Source organism: Gadus macrocephalus, chromosome 3 (genome assembly GCF_031168955.1).
Source record: "Gadus macrocephalus chromosome 3, ASM3116895v1".
NCBI lineage: Eukaryota > Metazoa > Chordata > Actinopteri > Gadiformes > Gadidae > Gadus > Gadus macrocephalus.
This window is the reverse complement of record NC_082384.1, coordinates 1,505,656-1,522,813: the sequence shown is the minus strand read 5'-3', so window position 1 is coordinate 1,522,813 and position 17,158 is coordinate 1,505,656. Positions and strand designations below refer to the sequence as shown.

General features: G+C 43.0%; 2 protein-coding genes across 2 annotated transcripts in view; one reads left to right on the top strand and one right to left on the bottom strand.

Annotated features, from left to right (window-relative positions):
- The window catches only part of LOC132453326 (zeta-sarcoglycan), a 607,697-nt gene that overhangs the window by 93,835 nt on the left and 496,704 nt on the right, over window positions 1–17,158 (bottom strand). The window contains exon 6 of the mRNA XM_060046170.1: window positions 11,641–11,713. Within this exon, the coding sequence (XP_059902153.1) occupies window positions 11,641–11,713 (73 nt within the window). The remainder of the gene's footprint in view (window positions 1–11,640; window positions 11,714–17,158) is intronic.
- LOC132453325 (uncharacterized) overlaps window positions 1–17,158 on the top strand; it is a 268,078-nt gene that overhangs the window by 67,372 nt on the left and 183,548 nt on the right. The gene's annotated exons all lie outside the window — the stretch shown is intronic.

The window sequence follows — 17,158 nt, the reverse complement described above, 5'->3', positions numbered from 1 at the left end:
TAATTCAAGACTCTCGCCCATTCGTCCCAGGAGCTCTCTTGCCTCAGAATTGATCTTCACTTTCTCCAACACCTTCTTCTTCCCATGCCCATAGAACCCTGAGGTGTGGTCACTGCCAGTGATCACATGGAGAGGTATGATGATATCTGAAACCTCTTCCGAGAGCATAGCACGGCAGTTAATTAACACATGCTTGCGTTTAATCAGCAGATCACCTCTGACTTGCTGCGAGACGTAAGCTGCTTGGACATACACATCTGTGTCCTCGCAGTCTAGAACAACAGGTCCAGTGTACTTACTGGCTCTCACCTTTGCATAGGCAGAGAGCAGCATTGTATCTGCTTCTGGATGTCTGAAGACATAGTCCCCATTAGCCACGCCAGTGCTCAGGTTGGTTGATGTTTCTCCCTCGCAGTATATGATGTCTCCATGCACTTGACCCACTTGTCTTTTCAGCTGTTCCTTTACAAGTTTCTGTAGTCTGACCTTATTTCCGGAATTAACCATGAGTTGGTTGAACTCAGCAGCACCTGGGAACCTGTCTTCGGGCTTGGGAAAAACATTTGGGCCTTTTGGATGTTTTGCTGCACGACGATCGTGCTCATCATCCTTGATGCTGAAAGGAAGGTCATATATGTCATTGACAAGGATGATGAGATATGCGTTGGCGTGGCGTGAGAAGATCATAGTACAGATTTTATCCAAGTAGTCACCCCAGTGGTACTCTGAACCGTCCCGCTTCCGAGACTCACGGTCTTCAGGTGTGGGGGTGGCAAGCCGCCAGATCAGCCCCATGTCCACAAGGCTAACGTGGTCTCTCGGTTTTTCACTTACTGGGTCTAGCTTGAAGAGCTCTAACAACTTGCTCTTCACAGTCTTGCGCATTGACCCATCTACATTGTAGAGTGAAAGGCACTCCTGAGTCACTCTCCTCTCAAGGGCTGACTCAAGTTGGATCATTCCTGATCCCTCTGCAAGGTCCACTAGGGCTGCCAGCCCCGATCTCTCCATATGAGCAACCTTCATATGAGCACCAGATGGTGTACAGACCATTTCTCTAGTGAAATTTCACCTCTTATTCCTGTGGATGGTTGCAGTGAGAGGCTTGATCTTTGCGAACACTCGCTCTTGCAGGAAGGTTTCAACCTGAGCTTGGCCATCTGGAAGTGCAGTCTTTAGGTCATGCACTAACTCTGGTGAGGCCACCAGGCCAGACTGAAGCGACCTCAGTATAGGTGAAGAGATGTCAAAGGGCTCAGCTTCAAAATCCGTCATGCATGCCAGCAGGTCCTGAACTGCCTGCTCATCCTTCTTCATCCTTGCTGGCTGGCATTCAACATGCTTCCTATGGCGGCGCTGGCACTTGAGGTTCTGCTTCACAGTAGACTTCACCCTGGCAACATTGTTTGCATTTCTTATTGTTGAGAACAGTTGCTTCTCATTCTGTAGAAGCTGAATCCACCCTTGCTTTAGCTTCGAGTTCAGATTCATTGTAGTTTCAATCCAAAGGTCGAGTGGCTGACAGGAGTAAGGTAGCCCTGTCATTGACTGGGTGAAGTGAATGTTAAAAAATGCCATTCTCTCATCTGACAGCGTGGAGAGCATTGCCCAATAATCTGGCAACCACCTTCCATAATCATGGTTGTCGTATGCCATCAGTCCAGGCAGCATGTTGAATGTTGACACAAGGTACTCTGTACCATTTCTTGCATGACATGGATGAAGACATTGTACAAGGGGATCGGTCATCTCCAGGAACGAGACCCAAAAGTCCCCCATGTCTGTGCCAGGTTTCTCGTAAACTCTGTTGATCAGCTCCTTTACATCACCATCCTCCTCAAGATCCTTGTGAGCTTTCTGTAAAGCCTCCTGAGTTTCAGTGAGTGCATTGCGCAGGGTCTTGAGATTCTCCTTAATGTCCTCTGATAGCTCTTCATGCTCAAGAATCTTTGCCAGTCGTTTATTTATTAGAGCCTCTCTCCAGAGCTGGATGCAGCGCACACCCCGCCTGTAGTGCTTCCCTCGTAGTGCTTGGTCTACTGAACCCTCCACTACTACCCCTGCTGTAACCAAAGTGTCTGCCATTCCAGAGCCTTTGAATCTCTTATACACGGCATACATGTAGGACATCTGTTGGTGGAAAGCACAGAGGATTGGGACAATGTCCTTGAACATTTGCGCATTCTCTGCCTTGAGCTGAATGATTGTCTTGTAGGTGGGCAGGTCACCAACGAGAAAGGAGAAGGGAATATTATTCTTGTGCATGGCATTCAGTTGTTTAATCATAATGTCATGCATCACTGACTTGTTTGGAGGTTCATTGTACGTTGTGTGGTAGTAAGGCTTGCTCTTGTTGTGTGGTAGATGATGGCAAGACTGAGCACCACTGTATCCCGGAACCTGCTGCTGTTGAGGTGGTGGTCTTGAACCATCAGTGTCTATGCGAGACAGTGCATGTATGACAGAGCGAGCACGCTGTGGAGCTGTGCCATTCACTGGTAGATCTACCATGGGACGAGCTGGTGGCTCACTCTTGCTACCAGGTGGGCATCTGTACTGATGGACCTTTGTCAGCTCTGCACACTTCTGCCTCAGCTGTGCAGAAAATTTTCTTCTTCTTGGAGAGCCTTGCAGCAGGAACTTCATCTGGTTTCTTGTTATAGCTCTCTGGCTGCACATACATAACATTTGTTCGATGGGCTCCTGTTGAGTTACCTGTCAGGGTGTCAATTTTGAAGTCATCATTGTCGATAATAACAATAGCTGGCTTGCCATCTGCAATCTCCTGTGGGCAGGTCTGCATAGCTGATGCAGACACCACTCTTGTGTAGAGTGTCTACCAGATCTTTACTTCGAGTCATGCCATGGACATTTACACCCAGGTTGATAGCAGTGGTAGTGCGCTGTCCAGTAATGTGGTAGGTGATCATGGAAGCCAGACCGAGTGTTGCAGGGCTGAGGTCGGCAGTTTTTCTCTGAGGCTGTTTTAGCCAAGTCAAAAGCTTCAACAGCAACTCACACAACTGTTCATCTTCCTCAAGATGATCAATGCAAGGTGGCCATGGAACAGTAGGTGTGACTTTGATCATCTTCGATAGCCGTGCAGCCAAGTTCTGAACGAGCTGCTCATCGCTGATGCCAAGGGATGAGACTGCTGCCTCAATGTAATCACCTCCTCCCCCAACATCATAGACCCACTCGCTATTTGTCTCGATACTCATTAATTAACTGAACTCAGTATGAGCAGACCTTTCATTTGAGCCTAATATTAAGGCTCTCTGACGATTTTGAAAAATTGACATTTAAAGAGCCAAAAGTGGCAGCCATCTTGAATTTGAAGGTCAAAAATAGGTCAAATCAATAAATCTACATCATTTGTGAATTTCTTGACCCAAATAGTCTCAGAAACCATGTATTATGCAGCACTGTGGGCAAAACCATTAAAAAGTAAATTTCCAGCTTGGCTGGCAGCAGCCATTTTGGATATAGGGCTCTACAAAAATTTCCCCACATTTTTGTGAGGGGCACCCCGGCTAATTTTTTTATTTAACCTTTATAGATGACAAATCCAGTGAGAAACAAACCTTTCCTCTCCACGGTCACGGAACTTCTATAGATGACCCAACTATATGGCCACTAGATTGCGCTGAAGAATATGTTTTCTGATTGAAGGCAATTTACCTATTTCCTAAGAAACCTTCTCTTATTCATTGATTGAAAATACCATGTTTAGTTGCAATTTGGCCCAGACACTGGGTTATCTGTTTATGGTGGTTTTATTCGACCAGAATCAACTTTGTGGACAAAAATCACAAAGGTAATACTTCATTTTTGGTTGTTAAAAGAAAAGGGGACGTTTCTTCTTAAGTTGTTATTTGCGAGTTTTAGTCACAGAATGATATGGTTTGGACTCAGTGTTGCCAGGTGTACGATAATTATCGTATTTGTACGATAATTTGGCCCTCTGTACGATGTACGATCAATAATCCCAAAAAAGGCCAAAAATACGATAATTTGACCATTCAGTGAATGTGTGGTTGTAATCGGTTGTAATCAGCCTGTCGCAACTGTCTGTCGGATTTTTTTTTGTGAACCCTGAAGGCATCTCTTTCCATGTGACAAATTTCAAGCCAATCGTGCTTTTCTAAATGTGAGCTTGCCTCAGAACAACGGCAATGATTGGCTGAATAGTCCGCTGCGCAGGAAAAAAAAAAAAAGAAAGAAAAGAAGAAGAAGCAGAGACGGCTCGGCCCGGTCTGGAGAAGCGGGGAAAAGAAAATGAAAGAACCTGGAGGAGGAGGAGGAGGAGGAGAAGAAGGAGGAGAAGGAGGAGGAGGAGAGGCTAAGAAAATGGCGGGGCAGAGTCGAAGTAAGCAGCATCGCCTACAAACTTACAGAAAAGAGTGGGAGAGCCAATTTGCCGGGTGGTTGAGACCTGTTGCAGGCTCGGAAAGCAAAGCTTTTGTCGGTGCTGCAAGACAGAGCTGGTGGCCGAAATAACTGTATTAAAAAACCACAGCAAATCAAAAAAACACAAAGAGAAAGAAAAGATAAAAGAAAAAAATCACATAGAACTGCACTTTATTTTAAGTTAGAACCTGGTGTAGGCACTTTTAAGTTTTTTTAAGTGCAGTTTTTGTGAATTGTTGTCATTTTGAGGACAGAGACAATGTTGTTTCTCTGAAAATAAAATTTCAATATGTGAAACCAGATCTTTATTTTCTTGTCAGTTATCATGAATACTATTTCCCTTTTAAACCTGGTGCTATGTCTATTTCCTAACAGTGGGTGGCCTCCAGGCCTCATGATTTGGCTCATTAGTTCCCACCCGTCATTGTTTATGGGGGACACGTTAGCCTAACGCAACTGTGGGGCTGCTGATGAATCCATTCCGTACCAACGCAAAGCCGTGAGTGCCTGTTAGATGCTATTCAACACTCGAGTGACTATATAGCGCATCAATAGACTTGTTATTTTGATTATGACCGGTGTACGATAATTTCCCTCAAAATACGATAATTTTATGTCTCTGGTACGATAATCCTACATTTCCCACCTGGCAACACTGTTTGGACTGTTGGAATAAGTGGAGGCTCAGCTTTCATGTAATATATAGTTTGTGAGGGTCCAATTTCGTGAAAAAGATCGCTATTGCTGTGCATGTGCACAGTTATGAAACCCAAAACCGTGTTCTTGCATATGACTTTCCTTGGTAATTTGCCTCAATCCAAAGTACTTCCAAACTGCACTCCTCCATCACTACTCCATTTTCCTTCTACCTAAACCGTTCGCGGAGACGCTGCTGCACTTGCGATGCTAGCTTTGTTGGCTAACCTTTAGCCAACACCTTCGAATCACGGCCAGAGAACGCACTGCGAGTGACAGAAGGCGGGGCTATATTCGCACTGAAGCGATGCGGGTCTGTTAACTCGCTTTCCGAGAGAAGAGAAGACGGCGCGCTGATCAATTGCAAATACTTATATTTTGTGTTATTTTGCGGCAAAAGAGGTTGTTTTGCAGTTTCTAAAAACATTTGAATAAATAGCCTTTATATTAACATCCACCCAAAATCCACTTGCCCGTTCGGGCAACCAGAAATCAATCTCAACTTGCGCAAATATGACTTTTGGTTGCCCCGGGCAAGCGGGCAACCGTTAATGTCGAGGCCTGTGTGTCCACAATCGCTGGAATTTCAAGCGATTCCGTTATGCTTGGTCGCCTGAGTTTGAAAGAGTCTTCCCCTTGTGACCGCCGTGTTTCTGTTCTGGCAATTCATTCTCAACCATGGCTAATCTTTACTTGTTGTGGAAGTACCAGTGTCGTCAAAGAAATTGACGTGTCGTTTAGTATTCAAAATACAATCCAGAGGAGCACAGATCTTGGTTGCAATTGGCCTGTTTGCACTGTTGGTGGTGGCATAAGAATGTGAGACTCAAGTTGTTTCAGGTTGTTTTGGTGAACTACAAAATAGTAGGGAGGGATAGTTATGTGAATAAAATTGATACAAAGCCACCAGTGGCATCACTGTAATTTGTAAGCTGGTGGGCAGCATGTCTTTGAAATGGACTACAAGGGCAGAAGGAAAGGATGCAAAGCCCATTAGTCAAATCAGGCCTACTCTTGATTTGTACAAGTAAATAAAAAAACCTGGGCCAATCTTTGCCCTCAATGACTGAAGTTATTGGTTGTAATTTACCTATGTTTATTTTCAGTTACAATTGTTTTAAGAAAAGACCAAAAGTGATGCCATTTAAAATCATGCTATGAATCATTCACCCTTTCCACAATATCAAACAGAACGGTCAGAGTAACAAACTAGTAAAAGAACGAGAACATTATTTCAAACAACCTGATCTATAGGCATGGTGCCTAGCAAGGAATGTCGCATAGCAGCACCAACGTGAACTTGACAATTGTCGTGGCGTTTGGTTGCCCTATAAAGATTTTTGACATCAGTGAAACCAGCCCACGTTGGAGATTTGCCATTATTCATTAGCAAACAGGGCCAGCAATACAGTTGATTGCTAGTAATGCTACCAGTAAGCCATGAGTACCTAGAAAACCATGTAGCACCCACAATACTGACGTTGCCATTACTTTTGGTGATCTCGATTTTTTTCTTTGGTCGCTAACTTAACACTGTAACTCAATGAATGGAATGCTTTGTAATTAAACTTGAACAATGTCCTCTGTTTCCAATGTTTCCATTGTACACTTTATTCGCAAATGTTAGAATCTCGTTATCCTTCAGATGATTTCACCTGCTTTGCGTCTCTTATGGGCCTTTCACACCGCCGCAAAATCGGAGCCCGTTCCGGGCTAGTTCGGAGCTAGGGCCAGTGTTTTGGTTTCACACCGCCAGAGAACCGGCTCCGGCCTCTAAAAACCGGTTTGACTCCAGCCCCAGGATTGAGCTGGGCTAGAACTAGAACTGCTTTTACGCCGGGGGCTGGGGGTGGGGTTATCCTTACCTTCATAAACAGGAAGACCAACGAAGACCGGCATTTTTAAAACACCGAAGTAAACAATGGACGTGAATCTGTGTATGGTTAGTTTTAACAATACACAGATTTATGGTTTACCGATTTAAAACAAAATCAGAAAAAACAATTAGTCGTTTTCGTTTTTTTTCTGATTTGGTTTTGAATCGGAAAAAGGGCAAAAGGAATAAACAAATAAACCGCATTTTATTTGTGTTTGTGTGTTGGTTTTTAAACCCGAAACAGAAAAACAAAAACAAAAATAGATACATTTATAGTTATAGGCTACACCAGAAGGCAGAACGCAGCGAAGAAAAAAGAGCCAACCACCTAAACCAGCAATACACTGTCTAATTATGTTTAGCCTTAGTTATGGCCACACTTGAACCGTATGGTGATTTTATTCGTGAACTATTTGACACTGGAAAGACACACGACGTGATCAGTACCGCTCTGAAGCAATCTGGTGCCCCGAAGTGCTCCGTTATGATGGTGAGGAGGTTCTGTGTGGAGCACAACCTTCGAAGAAGAAATCTAGTAACCGATTTAGTTTCAGATCGTCCACTCGCAGACTAAGTCGCCGGCTCCCACAGAAAACAATAAAGCTGGCCATTGTAGAATGCGAGAGACTCGATGGAACGTTTAAAACGTCTTTATATGTATTTTTTTTTTATCTCGTGCCCTTTTCCCGGCATTCATTGCGGTTTCATCTAAATATCACGCAAATAAAAACAAGCAACTGGATCATTCCGTTTTCCCGTTTTGATTTAAAAAACTGAAAAATACTGTTTATTTGTACATTCCTTTCGCCCTTTTTTGGCTTCAAAACCAAATCAGAAAAACCCAAAAACGACTCTGTTAATAGTTTTTTCTGATTTTGTTTTAAATCGGAATATTCAAAGAACGAACCATACACGGATTGACGTGAAGACGAAATTGCTGTTGTTGTGTTTGAAGCTGGCGCGAGGGTTCTTTTTATTATTGTACAGTTCCGGCCAGGGTTGATCGGAGACGTTTGCAGTGACGTCATGACGTTGCTCTCGCCGGCTCCTTGGCTGGCTCTGGCCGGTGTGAAACCAACTGGTTCATAACTGGGATAAGGCTGATACCTGTTTGGAACTGGCCCTAGCACCAGCCCGGAACTGGCTCTTGGTTCTTTTTGGTGTGAAAGCCCCATTAGACTGAACGGCACTGCAGGCAGAGTGGGTTTTTTATCGACAGCGTTGCCAGATTGGGCAGATTTACCGCCCATTGATAATTTTTCCAGCCTAACGTGGTTAAAAGTAGCCCAATTGGGTGGGAAATCTTCCCAATCTGGCAACACTGCTCACCAGCCAGGGATCCTGCTTATTGGTTCATAGCGCAGCCCGAATCGATTTTTGTGCGAATCAGATGCCGGTCACACCCACTCAGAGGAGGACTTTCCTCCTCTCTCCCATTGAAACCCATGTTATTCACCGGCCGCCAGTACTTTTGGGGAGATGAATGGGAGTCAACGGAGGCTGAGGGAGGACCTTCCTCCCTGATGTAATTGTCAATAGGCGATAGGGGGACCTAATGTCCCTTTACCCAGGGAAACAAACATTATGAATTCAAAGGCATTAAAGTATAAAGTAGTCATATTTAAGGGCATTAACTCATTACAGTAGTCTGGGCAATCTAAATTTTTTTATTCTCAACAATGTTAGGGAGGATCTTCCTCCCTCTCCTCAATGGAGAAGCCTCCACTGGTGCATGTGCACACATACATGGAAGCGCACATGCATGCACGCACACACGCACGTGCACACACGACAAAGGCAGCGACACACTGGCCGAGCTAAGACGTCATGTATTTTAAAATTAACGGCTCAGCCATCGACACACACGCAGTTAAGAACACACACGCACACACCGCAGCGACACTCGCCCAGGTAAGACTTTATGTTTTTAAACACAACGGCTCCGCCATGGACAAATGCGCAGATAACAACACACACACACAAGCACACACCACAGCGACACACTCCCCAGGTAATATGTTATGGTTTTAACCATAACGGCTCCGCCGTCGACAAACTCTCCTAGGTAACACATTCTGTCCATAGACTGTAGAAATTGCGATAAAAGAAGGGAGACACAACGAAAAAGCAACGGCGGGTGGTTCATTTTGTAATATAAAAAAAGTCAAATTAAACATTACAACGACCGGCATATCAACACATAATTCACGTGATCTTAAAGAGACATTGTCCCTATAACACAGAACGAAAACATGTCAATAAAACAGTATGGTGCATTATGTCTATAGAGTCCACCACAAGACTCCACTTTGTTGCTCAAACTTAATATTACCCTCCTCCTTGAGCCTCCCCAAATGTCTTGCAATATTGATATCCCCCCTCCCCCCTTCGGACTGTTTTAGTTGTTTTATTTATCTGTATGCTATGTGTGACTGTAGGCTACTGCTGCCTGTCTTGGCCAGGACACTGGAAGCAATGTTTAATCTCAATGATGATTGATATTTTTAACTAAGCAATAGTAGTTGCCTTGCATTTTAAAATGTCAAAGCCCTTTTTCCCCTGAATAACAGTAAACGCTATTTAATAATTGATTTGCATGCATAGTATACTGAACTTGCAACGATTACCCCTGTTACCATAATTTTAGAAATTTTATAATGTAATCAAATGCTCACACACTAGCTACTTCCAGACACACGTGTAAGTCCTGATATTCTCCTGATGGGCCGTATGTGTGAACAACATATCCTGACATTTGTACCCTGAAAATCTCTTGAATAATACTACCCCTGAGTATTTTTTCCATAGGAAATGTAAATGACCTTATATAGCAGGAAACCGGTGGATTGCTTACTCCGGGTAGGAAATGAGTCCTTAGCCCAAGTGAAGGAGTTCAAGTACCTCGGGGTCTTGTTCGCGAGTGAGGGTACTATGGAATGTGAGATTGGCCGAAGAATCGGAGCAGCGGGGGCGGAATTGCGTTCGCTTTACCGCACCATTGTTACGAAAAGAGAGCTGAGCCGCAATGCAAAGCTCTCGATCTACCGGTCGATCTTTGTTCCTATCCTCACCTATGGTCATGAGGGTTGGGTGATGACCGAAAGGACGAGATCGCGGGTACAAGCGGCCGAGATGAGTTTTCTCAGAAGGGTGGCTGGCGTCTCCCTTAGGGATAGGGTGAGAAGCTCAGCCATTCGTGAGGAACTCGGATTAGAGCCGCTGCTCCTTTACTTAGAAAGGAGTCAGCTGAGGTGGTTCGGGCATCTGGCAAGGATGCCCACTGGGCGCCTCCCTTGGGAGGTGTTTCAGGCACGTCCAGTGGGGAGGAGACCTCGGGGAAGACCCAGGACCAGGTGGAGAGATTATATCTCAACACTGGCCTGGGAACGCCTCGGGATCCCCCCGTCAGAGCTGGTCAATGTGGCCTGGGAAAGGGAAGTCTGGGGCCCCCTGCTTGAGCTGCTCCCCCCGCGACCCGACCCCGGATAAGCGGATGACGATGAGGATGAGGATGAATAAGGAGAACAAATTCTGTATTTCTCACACCACTTCAGTGGGCATGTTGATGACGCTTCTGCATGTCATTGTGTGGAACCCTAAATGATAATCAGCCTGAAGCCTTTTGTTCGCTGAATGGTTAAAAAATATTTAAATGTAGGTAAACGAATGTTATACATTGTAAAATTATAGGCAAAATGTTATTATATTATGTGCTCAGAAAGTTGTTACATTATCGACTGGGGTTTCCACATTGTTGACATGGGTTTAATTAAAACTAGAGGTTGAGAAAACTCTAGTTGTATATAATATCACTTCCAAAACCTGTGTGGGCCTCCGGATGATTTCATGAATTGCAACGACAGCGTCGGGTTTTCCGACGTCTCTGGTTCTTCCACTTCCACATCAATCTGAAGCACAGATTGAATCATGACGTAGAGAAGAACGGGATTGTAGCCGTTTGCAGCCTCCCAGACTCCTGCCGGAGCTGAATTCCAGGAAGAGCTCAGCTCCGGGGGCCAGCGGGTTGCCGTTAATTGTCTGATCTGTGATGAAATCATGCGTTGTTTAATTTTGGGACAATTGCTGCCTTTATCGGAATAAAAAAATTATGATGTAAAAAAACAATTGTCTGTATACTTCACAAAAGTCGACCCTGTTGAAAAATCCTGGCTACGCTATTGATATATACACAGACAACAGACATAGACACAATAAAGGCCAAATCAAATTTCCTGAATGTATGCAAAATGCACACAGATCAACGTGGCTGCTCGGACTGCGCAAGCCCCTTCTTTTAGGTAGGGAGTAGTACATCAACGGCTCTTCATCAGTGCATCTGAATGATTCTGCAACATCTCTTTCATACAAATGAATTCATTCTTCAACTTATTGTCGATGGAGCATACTCGATCTCCCAACTCCTTTCCCGGTTTGCTCATCGGTTCATGTGCATTTGAATTCTGAAACGATATACTGCCCCCTTGTTTACATGTAAATGTGCAGTGGAAGCAGAACTGCAGGCAATTCTTCAGCTGGTCTCTGAATCAAAATGTGGATACTGAGAAACGTGGGGAGCACAGGACTGTAAATTCAGCTTAGATAGACACGCAAACATTTATACCTCAGAAGAATCTCTGACTGAGGCGTGTGGGACTTACTTGAGGTCCTGGAAGGGTTCAGCTCTGACATGCGACGTCTCCACAGAATGGCCAAACACCACGCCTTCGTCTCCTGTAGAGAGAGAGAGAGAGAGAAGCTGTTCAGGACTGGTTTCTAAATTCTGGAAAGAAACTGAAGAGGTAACCCTTCCTTTTACAGTCCCCTAATTACTAGGTATTTACCCGGTACATACATGGTAAATCATAGTGTATTACTGGGTAATTACCACTGGTAATAAGAAGGTAAATACAGAGGAATTATCTGGTAAATTATAGTGTATTACTGTGTAAATACCACTGGTAATAAGAAGGTAAATACAGAGGAATTACAGCTGATGTACTAAGTAAAACCTCCACCATTACCAATCAACTCAACTAAGTAGTGTGTAGTTGTAACTGTTTTAGGTTGGTAATAACTCAGATATTGTGTACTTCCTAGGAAAATTAGGCAACCAATTCTTAGAAACACCTATTATCCAAGGTTTATGTTGGTAACAGCCCAAATTTAATGATGTACCATTAGCATAGTACTTTCCAATAAAATACTTTTTCTTAGTTATTATTCATAGCTACACCCATTTAGAAAGGGTTTATTCGATTTACCATTATGGAATTACTTACCTGGTAACAACCTCTGCAGGAACAGTTTTCCTCTAATGTCATGGTACATCTTCTTAAATACTGGGTACGAAGCCGTTTATTTCCATGGTATTACCAGGTTCTTACCATATCATTTATGATAGATACATTCCTTTATCCATGCAGTCAACACAAACTTGTACCATGTACGTTCTGCGACGTTACCAAGTAAAACACGACAATTTACCCAGTAATTAAGCTGAAACTGTACTGTAAAAGGAAGCCTTGTTTGTTTCCATGGTATTACCAGGTTCTTACCATATAATTAGTAATACATTCCCTTTTCCATGCAGTCAACACAAACTTGTACCATGTACGTTCTGCAACGTTACCAAGTAAAACACACCAATTTACCCAGTAAGTAAGCTGAAACTGTACTGCAAAAGGAAGCTTGGTTTGTTTCCATGGTATTACCAGGTTCTTACCATATCATTTGTAATACATTATTCCCTTTTCCATGCAGTCAACACAAACTTGTACCATGTACGTTCTGCGATGTTACCATGTAAAACACGACAATTTACCCAGTAATTAAGCTGAAAATGTACTGTAAAAGGAAGCCTCGTTTGTTTCCATGGTATTACCAGGCTCTTACCAAGTTGTAACTGGTTATTCCCTTTTCCATGCAATCAACACAAACCATATATGTTCTGCAACATCGTTCACCATTAGTTAAGCACTTTATTGTTGTTATAAAACCCCAAACCACTGTTGATGAGAGGCATATTAAAATTAAACAAAATCAAAGGCTTATCTTTCAAACAATGCATATCTCACAAACAGGCACTGAACACTCTTTTTTTACAAAAAAAAGAGCCGTCCACATCAACTCAATTTAAATGTTACTGATGGTGTTTTGATAAAACACATGACAGTGTTAGGGCATGTGACCACAAGGAAGACTGCTTCAACCTCTACAATTTGAATAAGTGGTGAATGCCATGCAGCAATCTGCCTATGGGAGCATCTTTGTGGTCATTCGCAAACCAATGAGTCCACTCGATAAATGAGAGATGGCTCTTTAGTGTCTTCTCTGTGAGATATCCCTGCAGTATCCACATCTGGGATTTGAAGGCTGACCAAGACCTGACCAGGTACCTTCAAATCTCCCTTTCCATACTGTAATAAAGAATCAGAAGACAAGAAGGTTTGTATCGTGGACCTACGGACTTCAGTGAGGGTTTTTATACTGCTTGTGACATTTATAGTCAAATATGTTGTTTGAGTTATGTCAATAAAATGACAATAGTATAATAATAGTCTGATATATTTATGTATTTATTTTATTTCCACGGGGGTTTTTGCATTTCACATTCAGCCTCTCGCCACCAGGGGGGGCTGCAGCCCCCCCACTTCCAGCGTCCATGGCCATAAATATAGTTAATAGGACGGGAGGGGACAGGCTGTTAGCTCCGGTTAGCACTTTAGCATCGAGCTAGCGGAGCTTCTGTCATTCAAACAACTCGGACATGTTGCTTAAAACCTATAGCACCCAATTTATTAAAATATCCGGATTTAATCGGGCTCTCTCCCATAAGTACAGTTAATAGGACGGGAAGAGACGGGCTCTGTTAGCCCCGGTTAGCGCGATGCTAAAGAGCAGCTCTACCGGAGCATGCCACCTCAACAGGTGCAAGTTAGCCTCCGGTTTGATATTCGCCGGATATTCAGTTTACCACCCAATCGGATTCATCAACATAAGTGCAATACATTACGGGCTTAGTATGTTGAGGACGGTTTAGGACACCGTATCGCGAAAAATCACAAACACATGTTGTCGCCATCGCAACAACGTCATTTACATTCCGGCTGCTACCTGTTTTAGGGACCGTCAACAAATAACACTCACCGACTGGTGGCAGAGACGTTACCATGGTTAATAGTTTAATATTCGACAAAAATCGACAAAACTATATTTGAAATTATTAATTGCATCCTGTTTAACAATAATGCAGTATATTATTAAAGTTACCTGTACTAAGTAGCAGCCCACCATTGGCAACTACTACTACAATTAGGTGACAAAATGTATATTTTTGTGATTTTTATGTTATTTTATATGATTTATTTCCAGAAACAATTCCATGGTAACGTCTCTGCCACCAGTTGGTGAGTGTAATTTGTTGACGGTCTAATATATTGCATTATTGTTAAACGGGATGCAATTAATAATTTCAAATATAGTTTAGTCAATTTTTGTCGAATATTAAACTATTAACTGCATTATGATTAACTATAATGCAATGTATTTGTGTGATTAATTTCCTGAAACAATTCCATGGTAACGTCTCTGCCACCAGTCGGTGAGTGTTATTTGTTGACGGTCCCTAAAACAGGGAGCAGCCAGAATGTAAATGACGTTGTTGCACAGACATCGATGGCGACAACATGTGTTTGTGATTTTTCGCGATACGGTGTTCTAAACCGTCCTCAACATACTAAGCCCGTAATGTATTGCACTTATGTTGATGAATCCGATTGGGTGGTAAACCGAATATCCGGTGAATATCAAACCGGAGGCTAACTTGCACTTGTTGAGGTGGCATGCTCCGGTAGAGCTGCTCTTCAGCATCGCGCTAACCGGGACTAACAGAGCCTGTCTCTTCCCGTCCTATGAACTGTATTTATGGGACAGAGCCCGATTAAATCCGGATATTTTAATAAATTGGGTGTTATAGGTTTTAAGCAACATGTCCGAATTGTTTGAATGACAGAAGCTCCGCTAGCTCGATGCTAAAGTGCTTACCGAACAGCCTGTCCCCTCCCGTCCTATTAACTGTATTTATAGCTATGCCTTTTTCTCTTTCCAATATGACCAAACACAATGGCCAGAGGACCAGCATCCTTTCTTAACTGATAAACAAAATAATCGTTGAGTTCTACATGTTCTAGAAATGTTCATTAATTGACAGTCCTAATGTTTATTTTCTTGTCTTCTGATTCTTTATTACAGTATGGAAGGGGAGATTTGAAGGTACCTGGTCAGGGGTCTCATTTATAACCGTTGCGTACGCACAAAACAGGGCTGAAATTGGCGTACGTGACTTTCCACGCCAAGGTAGTGATCTATAAAAAACCAACTTGACGGGAAAATGTGCGCAGCCCTAAGCAAACTCTGACCCATGCGTACGCATAGTTCAGAGGAAAAGGAGAATTGGCGACACAGATGGTGTGGTGGTGAACTGAAGTCAGACCGAAGAATTGTAGAGTGAGAAGAACGATTATGTTTCATCATCGCCCTTCATTAATTTAATTTCAACCCGTATCATGCGTTACATCTATGTAATCAGAATAATTTAAGTCAACTGCGTTATTTCTCAGTTATAACTCCAGAAACATCTCCTTAGAATATAAATTAAAAAAAATTCTCTATATTTAATCCTGTCTCTCCATACTGTCCACTGACGGCGCGACTGCATGGAATAAAGCATCTGTCCAACATGTGTCAATAACATAATATTTTTATGTGACTTTGTAAACATGTAATCAAATGTCAATTAAATCCCAAGTGTGGAAAACCAAGCCACACTCCTCATCACCATCGTTGTCTGTTACTCTTGATGCTTTTCATGACAAATCAGGCATTAAAAAGGGGTTATGTTCAAGAACATTTTACGTGGGTAATTACAAACTGATTATCCAAGGTGTTCTCGGTCAGTCTTATTACCGTAACCCTATAAATACAGAGGTGAGCGCCGTGGTAATGCTGCATCATATGGCACTTCTGGCGGACCATGCAAATGGCAGGATTCGGAGGGAGAGGGTCTTTAGGGACCATAACGATTTATTGGTAGGCTACATAAAAATATGTAACTTTATGTCAGACCACTTCTTTTTAATTCTGGGACTGTGCGCTCCGTGCTACTGACAGAGTTCACTGCTGCAGCAACATGTTGCCACTCACTCTGCTTTTTGTTGTTGGCGATCCCAATCCCGTGACCGCCGAACAAAACTACTTTTCGGGCCTCCATCTCACCCACAAGTGTCTCCACTTCAACCTCCTTGAAATTTCGCTTTTTTGCTTTTCTCAGTACCTACTTCTGCCGTTGTTTTTCCGACAAGACATAATACTTGCATCTGAGTCTGTTTTATATGCAGATCGAATTCATGAGGTCATTTGCATTGACCATTTATGGTTAAAAAGGGGCGTGTACAGGGCGGAACGTGAAGCTGATTCAGCTGCGCACACTTGTATGCAGTCTGTGATTTATAAAGAAAAGATTGCGTACGGTGTGCGTACGCAGGGTTTTATAAATCTGAATATTTTTTGGCGCATGCAAAACTTGGCTTTTGGGCGTACGTATACTTTTAGTAGCGATCCCACGAACAGTTTTATAAATGAGACCCCAGGTCTTGGTCAGCCTTCAGATCCCAGATGGGGAGACTGCAGGGATACCTCACAGAGAAGACACTAAAGAGCCATCTCTCATTCATCGAGTGGACTCATTGGTTTGCGAATGACCACAAAGATGCTCCCATAGGCAGTTTGCTGCATGGCATTCACCACTTATTCAAATTGTAGAGGTTGAAGCAGTCTTCCTTGTGGTCACTTGCCCTAACACTGTCATGTGTTTTATCAAAACACCATCAGTAACATTTAAATTGAGTTGACGTGGACGGCTCTTTTTTTTGTAAAAAAGAGTGTTCAGTGCCTGTTTGTGAGATATGCATTGTTTGAAAGGTAAGCCTTTGATTTTGTTTAATTTTAATAAGCCTTTCATCAACAGTGGTTTGGGGTTTTATAACAACAATTAAAGCGCTTAACTAATGGTGAACGATGTTGCAGAACATATATGGTTTGTGTTGATTGCATGGAAAAGGGAATAACCAGTTACAATTTATATGTTAAGAGCCTGGTAATACCATGGAAACAAACGAG